At 40.5% G+C, this 15,034-nt stretch overlaps 3 protein-coding genes across 8 annotated transcripts in view; all 3 read left to right on the forward strand.

The window, feature by feature from the left end:
- The first annotated feature begins 2,672 nt into the window (after positions 1 to 2,672).
- LOC306960239 (homeobox protein MSX-2-like) lies at positions 2,673 to 4,610 on the forward strand. Its single transcript, XM_079552607.1, has 2 exons — positions 2,673 to 3,264; positions 3,670 to 4,610. The coding sequence occupies exons 1-2, from the start codon at positions 2,898 to 2,900 to the stop codon at positions 4,080 to 4,082; spliced, it is 780 nt and encodes a 259-aa protein (XP_079408733.1). The 5' UTR covers positions 2,673 to 2,897; the 3' UTR covers positions 4,083 to 4,610.
- A 1,814-nt stretch (positions 4,611 to 6,424) lies between these two features.
- On the forward strand, positions 6,425 to 7,368 carry atp5pd (ATP synthase peripheral stalk subunit d). Its single transcript, XM_079554242.1, has 5 exons — positions 6,425 to 6,560; positions 6,708 to 6,804; positions 6,892 to 6,963; positions 7,050 to 7,112; positions 7,188 to 7,368. The coding sequence occupies exons 1-5, from the start codon at positions 6,439 to 6,441 to the stop codon at positions 7,317 to 7,319; spliced, it is 486 nt and encodes a 161-aa protein (XP_079410368.1). The 5' UTR covers positions 6,425 to 6,438; the 3' UTR covers positions 7,320 to 7,368.
- A 365-nt stretch (positions 7,369 to 7,733) lies between these two features.
- Positions 7,734 to 15,034, forward strand: part of pnpla6 (patatin-like phospholipase domain containing 6) — an 88,175-nt gene continuing 80,874 nt past the window's right edge. For 4 of the 6 annotated variants that reach the window (XR_013792743.1, XM_079553885.1, XM_079553889.1 and 1 more), the window contains exons 1-17: positions 7,734 to 7,828; positions 10,821 to 10,921; positions 11,727 to 11,780; positions 11,860 to 11,947; positions 12,028 to 12,110; positions 12,186 to 12,277; positions 12,354 to 12,494; positions 12,563 to 12,722; positions 12,799 to 12,879; positions 12,960 to 13,088; positions 13,175 to 13,255; positions 13,410 to 13,542; positions 13,623 to 13,694; positions 13,936 to 14,036; positions 14,150 to 14,317; positions 14,646 to 14,723; positions 14,805 to 15,010. Coding sequence is in view for 5 of the 6 variants with exons in the window: in XM_079553885.1 (XP_079410011.1) it covers positions 10,862 to 10,921; positions 11,727 to 11,780; positions 11,860 to 11,947; positions 12,028 to 12,110; positions 12,186 to 12,277; positions 12,354 to 12,494; positions 12,563 to 12,722; positions 12,799 to 12,879; positions 12,960 to 13,088; positions 13,175 to 13,255; positions 13,410 to 13,542; positions 13,623 to 13,694; positions 13,936 to 14,036; positions 14,150 to 14,317; positions 14,646 to 14,723; positions 14,805 to 15,010 (1,727 nt within the window). In the remaining variant the exon portion in view is untranslated. Of the gene's footprint in view, positions 7,829 to 10,801; positions 10,922 to 11,726; positions 11,781 to 11,859; positions 11,948 to 12,027; positions 12,111 to 12,185; positions 12,278 to 12,353; positions 12,495 to 12,562; positions 12,723 to 12,798; positions 12,880 to 12,959; positions 13,089 to 13,174; positions 13,256 to 13,409; positions 13,543 to 13,622; positions 13,695 to 13,935; positions 14,037 to 14,149; positions 14,318 to 14,645; positions 14,724 to 14,804; positions 15,011 to 15,034 lie in introns of all 6 variants that reach the window. The other 2 variants (XM_079553886.1, XM_079553887.1) reach the window with 2 other exon arrangements.

Here is a 15,034-nt window from a genome sequence, read left to right on the forward strand (position 1 = left end):
AGGTTTAAATGCAAGCGGTTAGCATGCCATGGTGTGTGCCTCATGTGAATCAGGATTTAACAGTGATGAGGCAGAAAAGTGGGAGAGTTTTGTCGTTACATTTATGGGAGGCATTTTTGCGTATGCCTCGTGTCGTAGCATCACATTATAAAACTCAAATGTGACCAACGCTTTACAATAACCCCAACTAGCCAAATGCAGGAAGGTCTGGCTAGTAAGTCTGCTACTCTCAATAGACAACGAGTTTTATGCACACCTAAAACTGAAAAAGTAGTCGTGAATTTGTGCTGTTCTGCTACAGTATTAGCTACACACCGTATTTGTTCATTATACATGATGCACTCATTCCAAATGTAAATAATAAACAACATCTCACACTCAAGCATAAGTAGCTCTCCCGTTTTTATTCACCAAAGTTTCTGAAAGTAGTAAATGTGTGGCTTGTTTTATATTCATCCATGACCCTTTTACACATTGTGAAGTGTCTAAGTGGTCCAGTCGAAACACGAGCGCTCTTGGACATGTGAAAATCTTTAGGTCTGTGGTGGCAGCTGAGGGGAGAGCTTGTCCCATAGAGTATCTAACCTTGAGCCTCAGATCTGCTTTCAAACTCTCTAACACCTCATGACACTGCTCACCCGCCTGCACGCTGTTACAGAAATGTCTTTTGGCCTGAAAGAGAGGGGCGAAACAGGGGACAGGACGCCTGGGACGCCCAGGTATCCTATGTATAGATCTGTGATGTATGTTGTTTTGTGTGGGACGTGCAGCGTGGGCCGATTAGATTGAAAGATTTCAGGGCAAACAGACGAGAGTCCCCATGTGTCACAAAGGAAATGAAGCAGGGCGTAAAGCATCGCCCTTGACTCAAGTTGACTCAAGTTGACTCAAGTTGACTGACTCACTGACCGGAACCTTAAAGGGTTAATTAATATGTCAGCAGCACATTACAACCATTTTGCATTTAAAATAAGTTATATTTGAGCAGCATCAGCTTCCTGGTTGCTACGCAGCGGCGGAGTGATCTCCTAGGTTACCGGATCTACAGTAGTTTGTTTACCTGCAACCGGCATTAATACACATGGAGCTTTCTACAAATCAGATATGGCAACGTTTTGAGGACTACCCAATGATTTTGAAGAGGTTTTTAATGCAGGCTACTAGTTACCATAGACATGCGCTAGCCTAGCACCACTAAACTCTTCAAATATAAGGACTGCATGAATTAAAAAACAAAAAAAATCTCCAGAAATCAACAACACTCTGGATAACTGGAGACAACTGGAGTGGCATCTGTTTGTCAACTGAGCATCTATAGAAGTAGAACAAAGCTACACAACTTAATTGTTTCTTTTCTCTTTTTTTTGCTCTAAAACTTTGCCCATCGCATCACAAACAGTGATTTACGTTGTGTGTAGTGGCACTCTGTGGTGCAGTGGTTTATCAAACTGTGGTTATTCTGGTGGTACATTGGATCATCTGCAATTTTAGACTGTTATTAGTGAAAGATAACTTCATTTTTGTGTTTTTCTTACCCGTTTACTCACAGTTCAGACCATATGTAGTTCAGTTTATGTGGTTTAGTCCTTTATCTTGATCCAGTGGTTTTATTTCACAAGTTTGAGGCTGATGCCCTCCCTAGTGGAACTCCTAAATTCATATTTTTAAAACTGGCATAAAACTTAATTGTTCATGTTAATGTTTTCAATTTGAAAACATCTAAACACACAGAAAATCAAATAAAGTTTGATTTTGTGTGTGGGTCATTGGTACATCTGCTTATAGTAGATAATGCATCTGTGGATTGATGAACTGTAAAGTTGTTGTTGAAGCAGTGAATCAGTCAGTGAGACTAATTTGTGTCTTTGTAAAAGTGATGATAGCTATCAGTTAAGGTGTAAACTAATTGGCTGGATCTTATTGATCCGATCGTGGCGCTGGCTGAGTCCATCATTGTTCACTTTATAATTTAAACATGGGAAAACACTGCTAAGACCCTCGGTGCGCCCCCGCTTCCTGCACTACACGCACTGGACTATGAAATATCTGCGGGACAATTGGTTAAGTGGAGTTAACTGTTCGCCTCTTTTATTTCCCCTCCTCTCTTTCCCCTCTCTCCCCGCGAGGTATATCTCCGTTTTTTGATCCTGCCGAGTCTGGCGCCTCGCACAACACAACTCGTCTGGCTTATTAAATGCTCTGACCTGGAGAGAGGAGAAACGCCTGTTGCTTCTCAACTGGGGCTTTTGTGCGGGAGACGAGCGAATGACAGCTCCTAAATTGCTGTAATGTTGTGTGACCAACGCTCAGACCTAATCAATTTCTGTCGCTTTTGTTTGGATTTGGACGAGTTTATAGATTTGGGTCGATGCCGCGGGCCAGTCTCTAAATAAAGTTTGTAAATATTACAGTGGTTGTCTTCAAAGGGCGCGCCGCTCTGAAGTGCGATAGATGTAGTCTCGCTTTGATAATGTCAGTGGGGCTCTTTAGTTCCCATACAGTAGGAGAGGACGCTGCTCCTAATGGATGGAAATGGCAAGGAGTCCTCCCCACTGCTTAATTGCGCTAAAATTGGTCTAAGCCACTTTTGTGAGAGCCTTGAATGGGGGCGCGCTGCATGGGGTCTGTATGATTAACTTCTTCTTCCTTTCAAAGTCCTCTTGATGTTCCTTTTGCGAGGCAGCGAGCCAATCAGCGTCGAGCGCTTCAACGTCATGAAGTCACCAAGTGCAGCTGATTGGAGGTTTTGGTGGAGTAAAACAACTCCTGCCCTTTTATAGACGACCCTCGTCCGGTCAGGGCTACTGACAACACTCACAAGGTTGAACACGGGATTCATACAAACTTCACTGAAGGGGCCAACACGGACGTACCTGGCCCGTTTCCTTCGCCTCAACATGAATAATGGACAGGAGTCACCGCCACGAGAAGGAAAGGGGGACACAGACACCGAGGAGCCCAAAGACATGAGCGCGGAGAAAGGACCTAAAGAGCCTCGGAGCTGCCTCCCGTTCAGCGTGGAGTCGCTCATCGCTAAGAAAACCACCTGTCGAAACTCGTACTCTGGCACAGACTTAACGCTCAATAAGTCCGGGACGCAGTCACCACAGCAACAGATGCCGCAAAGGACTTTTTATGCGGAGAGAAAACCTGGAGACAGTGCGCACAGCGCATCCTCCCTCTCGCCAAGTGAAGACAGCGCGCAGCTCAGCGACAAAGACCAGAGCACTTGGTTCCAGACGACCTCCTTCTCCTCTCCTCCACGTAAGTTCATCATGCAGAACAATAGCTACTAAATGTAATGGACTTTTTGTGGAAGTCAGTTGTTAAAATGCACATTGTTTATTACGCATGCTTTATCAATGGACTGATGAATTACGCACATAGCCTTAACGTTTTAGAAATATCGTTAAAAAGTGTGCGTGTGTGTGCAGTCCAAAATGACATCAGAAATGTGAGGAACATGTTATTGTGTTTTTGTACAGCCTGCATTATTTTATCAGACCTTCTATTTGTTTTACTTTAGAAAAAGCTAATGGAAAAGTTTTGTTTATCTCCACGATGATGCATTAATCAGGTTACTTTGCTCTTATGATTGTACGTAGGCTATTGATCCCACTTTTTACCATGTCATGCGAATTATCCTCTAACTTGTTCCCTCTGTCACAGGGAGCTCCAGCCCAACGCAGTGCACTCTGCGCAAGCACAAAAACAACCGCAAACCTCGAACGCCGTTCACTACCTCTCAGCTCCTGGCGCTGGAGCGCAAGTTTCGCCAGAAGCAGTATCTGTCCATTGCCGAGCGGGCCGAGTTCTCCAACTCTCTCAACCTGACCGAGACCCAAGTCAAGATTTGGTTTCAGAATCGCAGGGCGAAGGCCAAGAGGCTGCAGGAGGCCGAGCTGGAGAAGTACAAGCTGGCATCCAAACCCGTGCTACCAACTTTTGCCTTGCCTTTCCCAATCGGAGCGCATGTAGGATCCCCGGCCTGGGGGCCGTCCAGCGGCTTCCCGAGGCCCAGCGTGCCAGTCCCAGGACTGTTCAGTGGACCTGTGGCCTATGGAATGTATTACCTGTCCTAGTAGGCCGATGCCTTCAGTGTGTGGAACAGACTCAGAATAATGTCGTGTGTTGCTGTTATAGTTCTATAACAGTTGGCTATTTGAGGACATTCAGAGATTGACCTGTCCTTTTTGTCAAATTCTCTGTGATTTCGCCTTAAGAAAATATCCACGGGTTAATCAGGTTAAAGCCACAAGCCTTAAAGGTCTCACTGTGGACGTAAACTCTATGCGTAATTACGGACAGGGAAGCTTTAAGCAACAAAGTACTTAAGTGGAGTCACTTGAACTCCTTCTGTGTCCCAGTCACTGTTTGGAGCCTGTTGTTTAAAATGGGAGATGATGTGCTTACACGCGTGTAGACACTCTCTCAGTGCCTTTCTGTATGAAACTGAACACAGGCCACATGTGTACTGTGGAGGAAGCCTGTGCCTCTGTGATGCGCACAGTGGTATTTATTGAAACTGTTTGTATCTGTACTGTGTACATAATTCTGTTATGCTCAGCAAATTGTAAAAATAATTTTAGTAAAAAATAAACATTATACAACATGAGACTAATGAGTCCTCTTTATAAATATGTGTATTTTGCATATATGTCCTAGACGATATATAGCCTATATATTTTTTATTATTATTATTATTATTATTATTATTATTATTATTATTATTACTACATATTATAAGTGTGGAGAACAACCTAATAACTGTTTTAAAAAAAAATCATAATGATAAAAAAAAAAACATAAGAATTATTATCATTAAGAATAACCTTTTAATAAAGGCTGAAGATGAAGGTTCTTATCTAGGATGGACAACTGTGCGACAGAGCTTACACAGAACAAAGTCAGCTGAATTTTCCTGCGTCGCTTTTGTAAAGTAATATGTATCTTTATAGGAAAAATTATAAGTGTTCAGTATTTGCAGAGGCGAGTATAGTAGTCACGTTTACTTAGTACAGGTCCTTCAGTTACTTTTCAAAGTGATTGTACTTCTTAGTTTTACTTTATTGTATTTTTACTTATTAAATATGAGTAATATTATGATGAAGCATCTTACTCTTGCTTGACAGAAAAAAATAGTTCCACAGTGAATACAAATTTCAGTGGCAAAAGCTTCATGTTGACACGTAAAGTAGACAGGCCTCGCTTGTGTTTCAGAATCAGAATTGGGTTTTATTGCCATTGTCAGTGAACAGATTCACAAACCAGGAATTTTCTTCGGTGCAGTCGTGCAACATGAAACATATAACATAAAACTTGTATGAGAAAAATAATAAACTAGGCTATTATAAAAAACAAAACAAAAAAATGTAAATCTATAAAACTTTAAGGGCATGTATAAAGTAATTACAATAAAAAATGCACTTTATTCTTCTGGAAAAAAAACATCTTTTGTATATTTTTCTGGCATTTCCTGTGAAAACAATAGCATATTTTAATCTTTCCAGGTTTTGTTAATCATAATTTATGTCACTACTTTTACGCTCAGTTACTCACAGTACTCAAGTAGCACTTTTTTACTCTTGCTTAAATAATTATTTTTGTCTCTACGTTTTACTTCTTCTTGAATAAAATCATTTCAAAGTACCCGCCTCTGAGTATATAATCGTGAACTAACATGCGACACACAGATAAATAAATCACTCCCTGCTGCCCATAGACTCGTCTGCAGCCTGATGGGGCTCCGTTGTATTGTGTAATACCTCGCGTGTCCCGCAGAGGGCACACGTGCCCCCAGTGCTGTGGTGTTAACCAGAGAAGAAGCTCCACTTCCGGCCCTTAGTCCTGTCAGAGACGCTTAGCGCAGCGCAGCGAGGTACGTGCTACATTTGTTTGGTTTATGAATGAATGCTCATAAGAAATAATTTAAAACGCACTGTAGCTTTAAGTGCACAATTATTCTTAACACATATTCATCTAATAGCCTCTTACACGAATTCAGTTTAGTACAATAAAAACGACCTTTATGGAAATCTTCTCTGACCTTGGCTAGCAAGCTAGCGTTAACTAGTTTAGCCAATGGAAAGTATTCCTTTTGTAGCTACACAACAAACAATTTTCTTGCCAAAATTGTAAATCTGGTGTATTGCATATTCCTAATATGTGTTGCCTAGAACTTACTTTCTATTGTGTCGTTAAAACGATTGTCCAGAGTGCAGTGAGTCGGCGCCGTTAGCACGTCTGTTTGTGTTTCATGGACTTACTTTATAGATCCAGCCTTTTCAACCATGACTATTTTAACACATTTAGCTTTGCAGTTATTAGCATTAATATGAATTATAGTTTTGTCACTCATTTTGAGCCAACAGAACATTGTGTTCTTGTGTGGCAGGATTGTGTTGAAAGTTTTGTGTCTGTTTATGTCTTACAGTAACAATGGCAGGTCGCAGGATGTCACTTAAAGCCATTGACTGGTTGGCATTTGCCGAGCGAGTGCCACCTAACCAGAAGGGCATGTTTAACGCTTTGAAGACCCGAAGTGATGCAATTGCTGCAAAGTAAGAAAACATTATACAAACTTATATGTGGCCAGTTAAAGGCATTGTTCATTCTGACAAATTGCACTAGCACAATTCTGTTTTATAATGACATGTTTCATCCAAAACCTCTTCTATTATTTTCCAACTCGTATGTCTTTCCCACAGACTAGCTTCTCTTCCTGAGACTCCTGCTGCTATTGACTGGAGTAAGTACAGGAAAGCAGTGGCTGCGTCCGGGATGGTTGATGAGTTTGAGAAGAAAGTAAGTAAATTAAGCACCATCTGTTTAATAATCAGTTGACCTCAAATGGTATAAAACATGCTTTGTGTATCAAATTATTTGTTTCAGTTTTCAGCACTGTCAATCCCTGAACCTGTTGACACACAGACGAGCAGCATCAACACCCAGGAGGCTGAGGCTGTAAATACACATTTAATATGTATCAGTTAACTATTATAGTACAATTCTGTTTCCTGACATTATCCATTCTTGTGTTCTTTTTATAGAATAAGGCTGTTTTAGCCTACATTGAACAGTCCCAGGCTCGCATTGCTCACTATGAGAAAGAGGTGAACCATAACTAATGAGTTGTATATTGTATGTGACTGTAATAATGTATTACTTAATCATTGTGTTGGTCCTAGCTGGAGAAATTCAAGAACATGATACCATTTGATCAGATGACCATAGAGGACCTCAATGAGGCCTTCCCTGAGACCAAACTGGACAAGGTCAAATATCCATACTGGCCTCACAAGCCCATTTCCGAGCTGTAAATCTGTCTATTGTTTCTCTCAAAATAAAAATATGTATTTTAAAAATTGATTTTGTCGTCAGTTTTCTTTTTTGTGACATACGCAACTCTCTCTTGGGGGCAATGTTATTTCAAAATTGAAGTCAGATGTTATTCTAGTCAGGAATTTTGGAGGATAATAAAATATTCAGTCTCCATCTGTCTTCTCCAAACATTTCTCAGGTCTCATACTTTGAGGCTGTCGGGTTCTGTAAGGTGTTTCCAAGATTGCCATACATTTATTGAATTAATATTCTGAAAGTGTTTTTATTTCTGGAGCAACTCTCTGATTTGTACTAACTCTTAATATCTGTACGCTGAATTCTATTAAATCACACGGGACCATGAAGCTGCATTTTGATTGGAGCGGAGGGCCGGAGTCGGACGGACCTCTCTCCCTCTAGCGGCCACAAAGGCGGGGCTTAGCGAAGATGATTTCCGTTTTATCTTATTTACAGCAATCCACAGCAGTTCACGGAGTCCATCAGCCAGGTAAAAATATCGTTTTATTGGGCAACAAGTCTTGAAATAAACGTAGCAGCCGTATTTAAGCGAGGACTGGTTGAGACGTTACATTTACTCTGAAATGTAACGGAAAAAACGGCTTTTAAATAGCATGACAGAAAGTGTATAGAGGCTGTGGTCTCAGATTGTCCCGCAGAGGTCACAATGAAAGGCATTTAACAACACGATCGCTTTTAGACGCCCGTTTATTAGATGTGTCGTTTGTATTTGCTGTGTAGGCATCAGTCTTGTGGATTGCGCTAGCTAACATTAGCCTCCGCGCACTGATGTCAACATAAGCGCCTGTATTATCGATTCAACTTTGCTCTTCGTGTGCTCATATTTCCACGGACGCACATCTGTCGCCATGAACGTGTTGTCGTGTATTGATCATTAACTATGGCGTGTGGTTATGTTATTTGCATGCTTTTGCATCGTTTGCGCGTCAGTCTCTATGTGGCACTGCGTCAAAACACCCTCTATCGGGCGAATACCGGTGTACAAATATGTAATAACATGGATGTAACAAGTGCAGGCCACTAAATCAACTTTGGATTTAATTTTCCTCATAATGTTTTTTTGTAAGTGAAGGAAATGACAGGTCAGTAAGGTAGTAACACTGCGGGACGTAAATATTGTGCTCAACTATTTTGACTTGAGGGAATATGAGCTCCTGGTCCTGAAGTTCACCTTGGGCAAGTTGTAGTTAGGAACATGTTGTTGTTGTTGTTGTTTTAATAACCACATAAACAAATGTGTTCCTTTTTAACTATGTGTACACATTTATTTGAGCAATTTTACATTCATTTTATCTTCCAAAATTCAGTAGGTTGAACAGTGCATATTTTAATTTAGGTTTAGTCTTTTCCTTTGACTAAAATGTTTAATTTCATGTATTTATTGATTTATTTGAATTAGGACAGTGCATATTAATCAATGTGTCGGCCGACAGCTTCCACATATATATGCTGGAATTTGAACAAAAGCTAAATTGCATCCATTGTCCTAAGGCAGGTAGAAAAAAGCAAACACACACAATAAGACAATGTTAGTTTAACATAACAGGAATAAAGAAAAAGTCCAAGCAAAAGCGCACGTTCATTAATGGGAGCATGACTGTTTGGATTTCAACCAATTTAATTAAGGACCCCTTTAAATGCTAGGAAGGAATGTTATTTAATTTTAGTCGAGATTTAGTCCAAAAAAATCTTTTCAATTTTAGTCTAGTTTTGGTTGCCTAAATTAAGTCGACTTTGCATTTATAATATTCATTATAATCATATTTAATCTTGTTCCTCTGCTTCATGGAGCTGCTCCCACATGAAAATATATATATATATATATATATATATATATATATATATATATATATATATATATATATATATATATATATACATTGACTTTTGATACAAGCAAGTCCTTCCTGAGCTGAACAGATACAGATTTTTAACGATACAATCATCAGTTTTAAGCTTCACACAAAAGAGTATTTAAATACATAGCACAGCAGCTTGGTACAGTTGCATAGGGACAGGCATATTTTAGTCTGTTATAACTCTCCTGCTGTTTCCCTGTTGTCGTTCCCATCTCAACAACAGTCCTCACAATTTTCAGGCATGTTTTCATTTTTCATTTTGTGGAAGGAATAACAATTATAGTCATTTGTGTTTGTCTCATGCTAACATGCAGGCTGTGTTGTTCTTGTCTGCCACTGGGTATCATTAGGTCATCAACACAAGCTTTATTGTTTTGAGGGAACAATGGGAGTAGGAGTAGGCCTGGCCCATGAATGGAAGCAATGCTTGGAGTCTTGAGGTTGACGAGTGTCAGTCAAACCAAAGGCTCATTGTTTTTTCACATGTAATAAGGGCACGGACAATCTTAAAACGTTCACTCCTTAAAGATGGGGGAATTTGTGTCTTAACCTTCTTGACAAAGAGCTGAGGAAGGTGTTGCAATGATTTTCAACATGTTCAAAGAGTAACATAATGTGTAGTCCAAAGGTAATGTTTCATGAGGGATTTTCAAGTAAAATCATCGAATTGTTCTGAGTAAAAATATATTTTGTTTTTGTTTGTGGGACTCGCAGGAAATACTTTGTGTAATAGGACTCTACAGAGCCTTTTATGGTTGAATTTCGTCCATACAGCAGGATTGCCACTGTCTCTCTGCCCTGATGACTCTCACTGCAATGAAAGTACTGATTGTGTACAATACCGTCTGGCTTTTATGAGAAAACAAGAGAACGCTACAATGTCAGTGTACAATTGGGCAACATTTTTACATGAACTCATTTTTAAACATAATTTTGTCAGCACACACACATGACACCAACACTACCATGTTCCTGTCAGAAAAGAAAGCTATACATTAGACACAAGACGCTTTCCTGGAGACAGTAGCTAAACCTGATGCAGGAGGTTTAGATATCACCCTTGAGCATGCTGTGGCTCTGTTGTTTTCCCCTCGTGTGCCATAGCTGTTCATATGTCCATACACTGAACAAGGTTGTTGTCCGTCTACAGCTCATGGCCCTGTGTCAGCTGAATCACTCTATGTGGGCATCACTGTGGTATGTGGCTGTACAAGATGATTTATTTAAGTATTTGCTTTAAGTTGTGAGATGACTTAAATGAAACAATATGTTAAAATTTGGTGGGAATGTTCTTGCACATGGTTAAGCCTCTTTGTATTTGCTTTAATAAAATGCTGTGCGTAAGTATCAGCGGTGTCAGAAGATCATCCTTTGGGGAGGGCAGTGATGAGGGATAGATGAATAAAAGGGTTTACCATCTGGATAGGGTTTATCAGGGCAGATACAACCGCCTTCCTCTTAGTCCTCTGCATGGCTCCCCTGCAGGATGGGATAATTGAGGGATGCTAGTGAATGATTTATGATCCTCTGCTATTAGGCTCAGGGACCAAGAACACACTGTAACATACTTACCAAGAAATTAGTGTCTTGTTTTGTTTGCAGTAGATGTTGATGGACCAGCCCTATGAAGAAACGGGTTTACAATGGGACAAAGTACCTCGGAACAAGAGGTCCAAGAGGCGCCACAACCAGATACCCACGAGGTTTCCCTCTTAACCACTTTCTATTACATGTAGTAATGTAATCAATGCTGGCATCTGCATATTTAATTCCACAAATATTATTTGTTGGGTTTAAAACATGTGTGTGTGCCTTTAAGAGTAGTTATCTGTTACCCTGGCCTCTCATATATTCTCCGTGTCCAGCTTTAGTTCTTTTTTTAACTGTCATAGACCAGGCCAACTTCTGTATGTTAATCAATAACCACTGATAATGGACATGCAAGTGTCCGAAAGCACAAGCCCAAAAGCTATTACCCTCCTGTCTGATAGTTATCAAGCCTTGAAACAAACACATTTATCTCACAAACTCTTAAAAAAGTCTCATAATGTAATTTCTTTTACATCAAATAGTGGCAAATGTGAAGTTACCAAATTAAACAAAAGCTGTTGTTCTACGTCTCATGATAAAAATGGTGTTTAGTAATTTATTCCAGTGCTTAACATAACTTTATTTACAATATTGAACAATGTTGTGCTGCATTATGATGACAACACATTTATTTCTGGTGGTTTACAGTGAATTGCTATTTGCATTGAATCTTCTGTCTTTGCCAAAAGCAACTGAATGATCAAATAACAAATGAAAACCTCGATTCAAAATGAGTGACCCTTGTCATTGGGATCATGAAGCCAAATTCTTTATTCTCACATTCCATTACACTTCAGTGGTTTAGGATCAGAAGCCACAACGTTCCCAGCAAAGACCTATAGAAAAAATATTACTGAACAGCTTTTTTCTTGTGTGGGCGTTTATATCTGTTATGATAATAGTATTTTCTTTGTTTAGGATGGGTTTAATGACATCAAGTCTTTGGTGGAGGAGGAGCTGCAGACGAGCATGGTGAGATTACACATGTCAAACCATCAAGCGCTGAAGAATATTTGATGTTCATTTTCCTGTGTGCACTTTTATTTCTCAGATGGTGGGAATGGTGATTGGTGCTGGCATTGCCATAGTTCTCATTGCCATTTTTATTTTCTTTGTCCTTCGGAAATTAAAACTTCGCAGTCAGTATTACTATATACATCTACCATTTACAAAACTGCTTTAATTAATACTGAGAGAATGACATTTCTAACTCTGACAGATGAAGAAACCGAAGAAACGCCAAAGTATCGTTTTCGTAAAAGGGACAAAGTTATGTTCTATGGCAGGAAAATTATGCGCAAGGTTTGTTCCACGAGAAACAATATACTGAATGAATGAACTGATATGTTATTTTAATTCATGATCATTATGTTCCAGATGTCACAGTCTACCTCTTCCCTGGTGGGTACATCCTCCTCTTCTCGCCCCCGTCTGAAAAAGAAGCAGAAGATGATTAACATTGCCAAAAAGTATTTCGCAAAACACCTGTGGACATTATAGCCATATGACATTATAATCCCGTGCCTTTTTGACTGTCCCTTACAGGATTCTGCGCTTTCAGAAAGAGGTGCCCATCTTACAGGCCAAGGAGCCTCCTCCATCAGTGTTGGAGGCTGATCTCACAGAGTTTGATGTGGCCAACTCCCACCTCCCTTCAGAGGTGCTCTACATGCTCAAAAACGTCCGGTAGGTGCACTGTGTGACAAAAGACGTTTGTGTTTAAAGTCTGTAATAAACAATTCTCCGTCTAACAGGGTGCTGGGTCACTTCGAAAAGCCACTTTTCCTGGAACTGTGTAAGCACATGGTGTTCCTGCGCTTCCAACAAGGGGAGCATGTCTTTAGACCAGGCCACCCCGACAGCAGCATCTATGTGGTTCAGGAGGGGAAGCTCGAACTGTGCCTTACTGGACTGGTGCGTAAAATGTTTGCACACTTTTTGCAGAGTTACAAATTGTTCACATAAATATGGACATATTGCTTTCTTACAGGATGGCAAAGAGAGTGTCGTGAAGGAGGTGTATGCAGGAGACAGTGTTCACAGCCTTCTCAGCATCTTAGACGTCATCACAGTAAGATACATACCGGTGTTCTTTTTGTTTTCAAGAACGCTGTTGGAAAGTAAAGATTATGATGTAATATTTTGCATCAGGGCCACCAGAAGCCTTACAGGACGGTGTCGGCTCGGGCAGCAGAGGTGTCCACTGTTCTTCGTTTACCTGTCGAAGCCTTCCTCTCTATCTTTGAGAAGTACCCAGAGAGCCTTGTGCGAGTAGTGCAAGTATGTGCTTTCAGTAAAGCTTTTTGTGACTATTGTTCATTCGCGAGTCATACAGATAAACAGATGCATGTCATGTATGTTTTTAGATTATAATGGTTCGTCTCCAAAGAGTCACTGTCCTGGCCCTGCACAACTATTTGGGGCTCACCAACGAGCTCTTCAGCCATGTAAGAACACGCATTCACAAGACTACTTATGTAAACATCTGCACGGATTGTGGTTTGGCATTAATTCAGGAATTCGGCATCATTAGTGACCCGTAAAATCTTTTGCTGCTGCACACATATTTTGATTTTGACTCATGATCTTGTTTTTTTGAAGGAAATGCAACCCAGTCGTCTGCCACCTCCGTCGCCCCACCCCACCCGGACCAGCCCGATACGCCACGGGAAACGCTTCAGCAGCCTGACGGTACCGGAGGAGCACAGAGAGGCTGCAGTCAAAGAGGCTGCAGGTGGAACAACATGCTTCAGTAACATGAAATCATGGCTTAAAATATGAACGTTATTCATTAGAAATATGTCTTTCAATCAGGGGACCAAGGGAAGGAAGGCTCAACGGTGCCAAGTCTAAGCAGAGCAATCTCCATGCCTGTGGATATTGCTGGTAAGAGTTTTTGTTGAATACTGATATCCATATACTTAACTACTCAATACAGCACTACAACTCTAAAGGCAACAACTAAAGATGAGTTATATGTAGGGATAAGGCACGACGAAGTGTCCATTATTAGAAATAAACTGGACGACGCGGTCACAGAGTCCAGTTATTTCTGATAATTGACACCTCGGAGTGTCAGATATACAGTATATTCTTTTTTAATTAAATAATGTTATTTCAAATTCAGGTATTCAGAAAAGTTTGAAATCAGACTTTGACATGGCGTACGAAAGAGGCCGTATCTCGATTTCTGCAGAAGATGGAAATACTCCTCCCCAAACTTCAAAGGTAAGTGTCAAAGTGAGTAAATGTGAATGAGACAGTAACTTGACGTGGCCTCTAGATTTTAGATAATGTATGAAAGTGTAGCTCTGTGATGCTGTGTATGTGGCGTGCCTCAGGATCCGCGGGAGCGTAAAGTCACCGTGGACGAGGTACCTTCAGGGATCTACCTGTATCCAGAAGAAGAGCACGGAGTGGATAACATTTTTACCCCTGTGTCTGCTAAATCCAGTGCTGCTCTTTTTGAAGACGCTCAGAAAGAAGTCCTCAAACTCATGCGGATTGAGGTTAGTTTCAGTTTTTTCTATGTTGAGCCTGTGCTTCTATCTCGGTGCAGCTCTATTGTGATAAGCATTGTCCGTATAAGCACACAACGAAGATCTATTATGTTTTCTTCTGCATGAATGAGCATATTGTCCACAGTATTAATCGGACGCCAGATTAAGATGATTATAATACTGTGCCGCGTAATGTGGGTCAGACATCTTCTACAGTTTGCATGTACTGGATATTTATAGATATTAATATGTTTTTTCTGTATTTATTTAATCAGTCCATTGTAAACTAACCTTCAGTTTTCAGAGCTTTATTCATCTGTTTTATTCATTGCTATAGGACGCTTCCTTACTGAATGGGAGAGTAACTCTGCATCACGCTAAAGCTGGTGCTGTTTTAGCCAGACAAGGCGACCAGGTACCATAAAACTATAATTAACTCATACCATTTTTGACACATACCTCTAGTAATTACTTCATCTTATATTGACATTTTCAGGATGTGAGTCTGCACTTTGTCCTCTCTGGGTGTCTACATGTGTATCAGCGGATGATCAACAAACAGGAGGCCGTGTGCTTGTTTGTGACCCAGCCAGGGGAGATGGTGGGACAGCTGGCTGTGCTCACAGGGGAGCCCCTAATCTTCACCATCAAGGCTGTCCGGGACTGTACTTATCTCAAGATCTCCAAGTCAGACTTTTATGAGTAAGTCACGTTAGACTGGCTTTT

Source organism: Gobius niger (genome assembly GCF_951799975.1).
Source record: "Gobius niger genome assembly, chromosome: 3".
Classification (NCBI taxonomy): Eukaryota; Metazoa; Chordata; class Actinopteri; order Gobiiformes; family Gobiidae; genus Gobius; species Gobius niger.

Bases quoted from the DNA above. Each gene is read 5' to 3' on its own strand.
- LOC306960239 (XM_079552607.1), top strand. From the start codon at position 2,898: ATGAATAATGGACAGGAGTCACCGCCACGAGAAGGAAAGGGGGACACA. The intron at 3,265-3,669 runs GTAAGTTCATCA...CCTCTGTCACAG, and splicing joins CTCCTTCTCCTCTCCTCCAC to GGAGCTCCAGCCCAACGCAG.
- atp5pd (XM_079554242.1), top strand. From the start codon at position 6,439: ATGGCAGGTCGCAGGATGTCACTTAAAGCCATTGACTGGTTGGCATTT. The intron at 6,561-6,707 runs GTAAGAAAACAT...TCTTTCCCACAG, and splicing joins AGTGATGCAATTGCTGCAAA to ACTAGCTTCTCTTCCTGAGA. The intron at 6,964-7,049 runs GTAAATACACAT...TTCTTTTTATAG, and splicing joins ACACCCAGGAGGCTGAGGCT to AATAAGGCTGTTTTAGCCTA.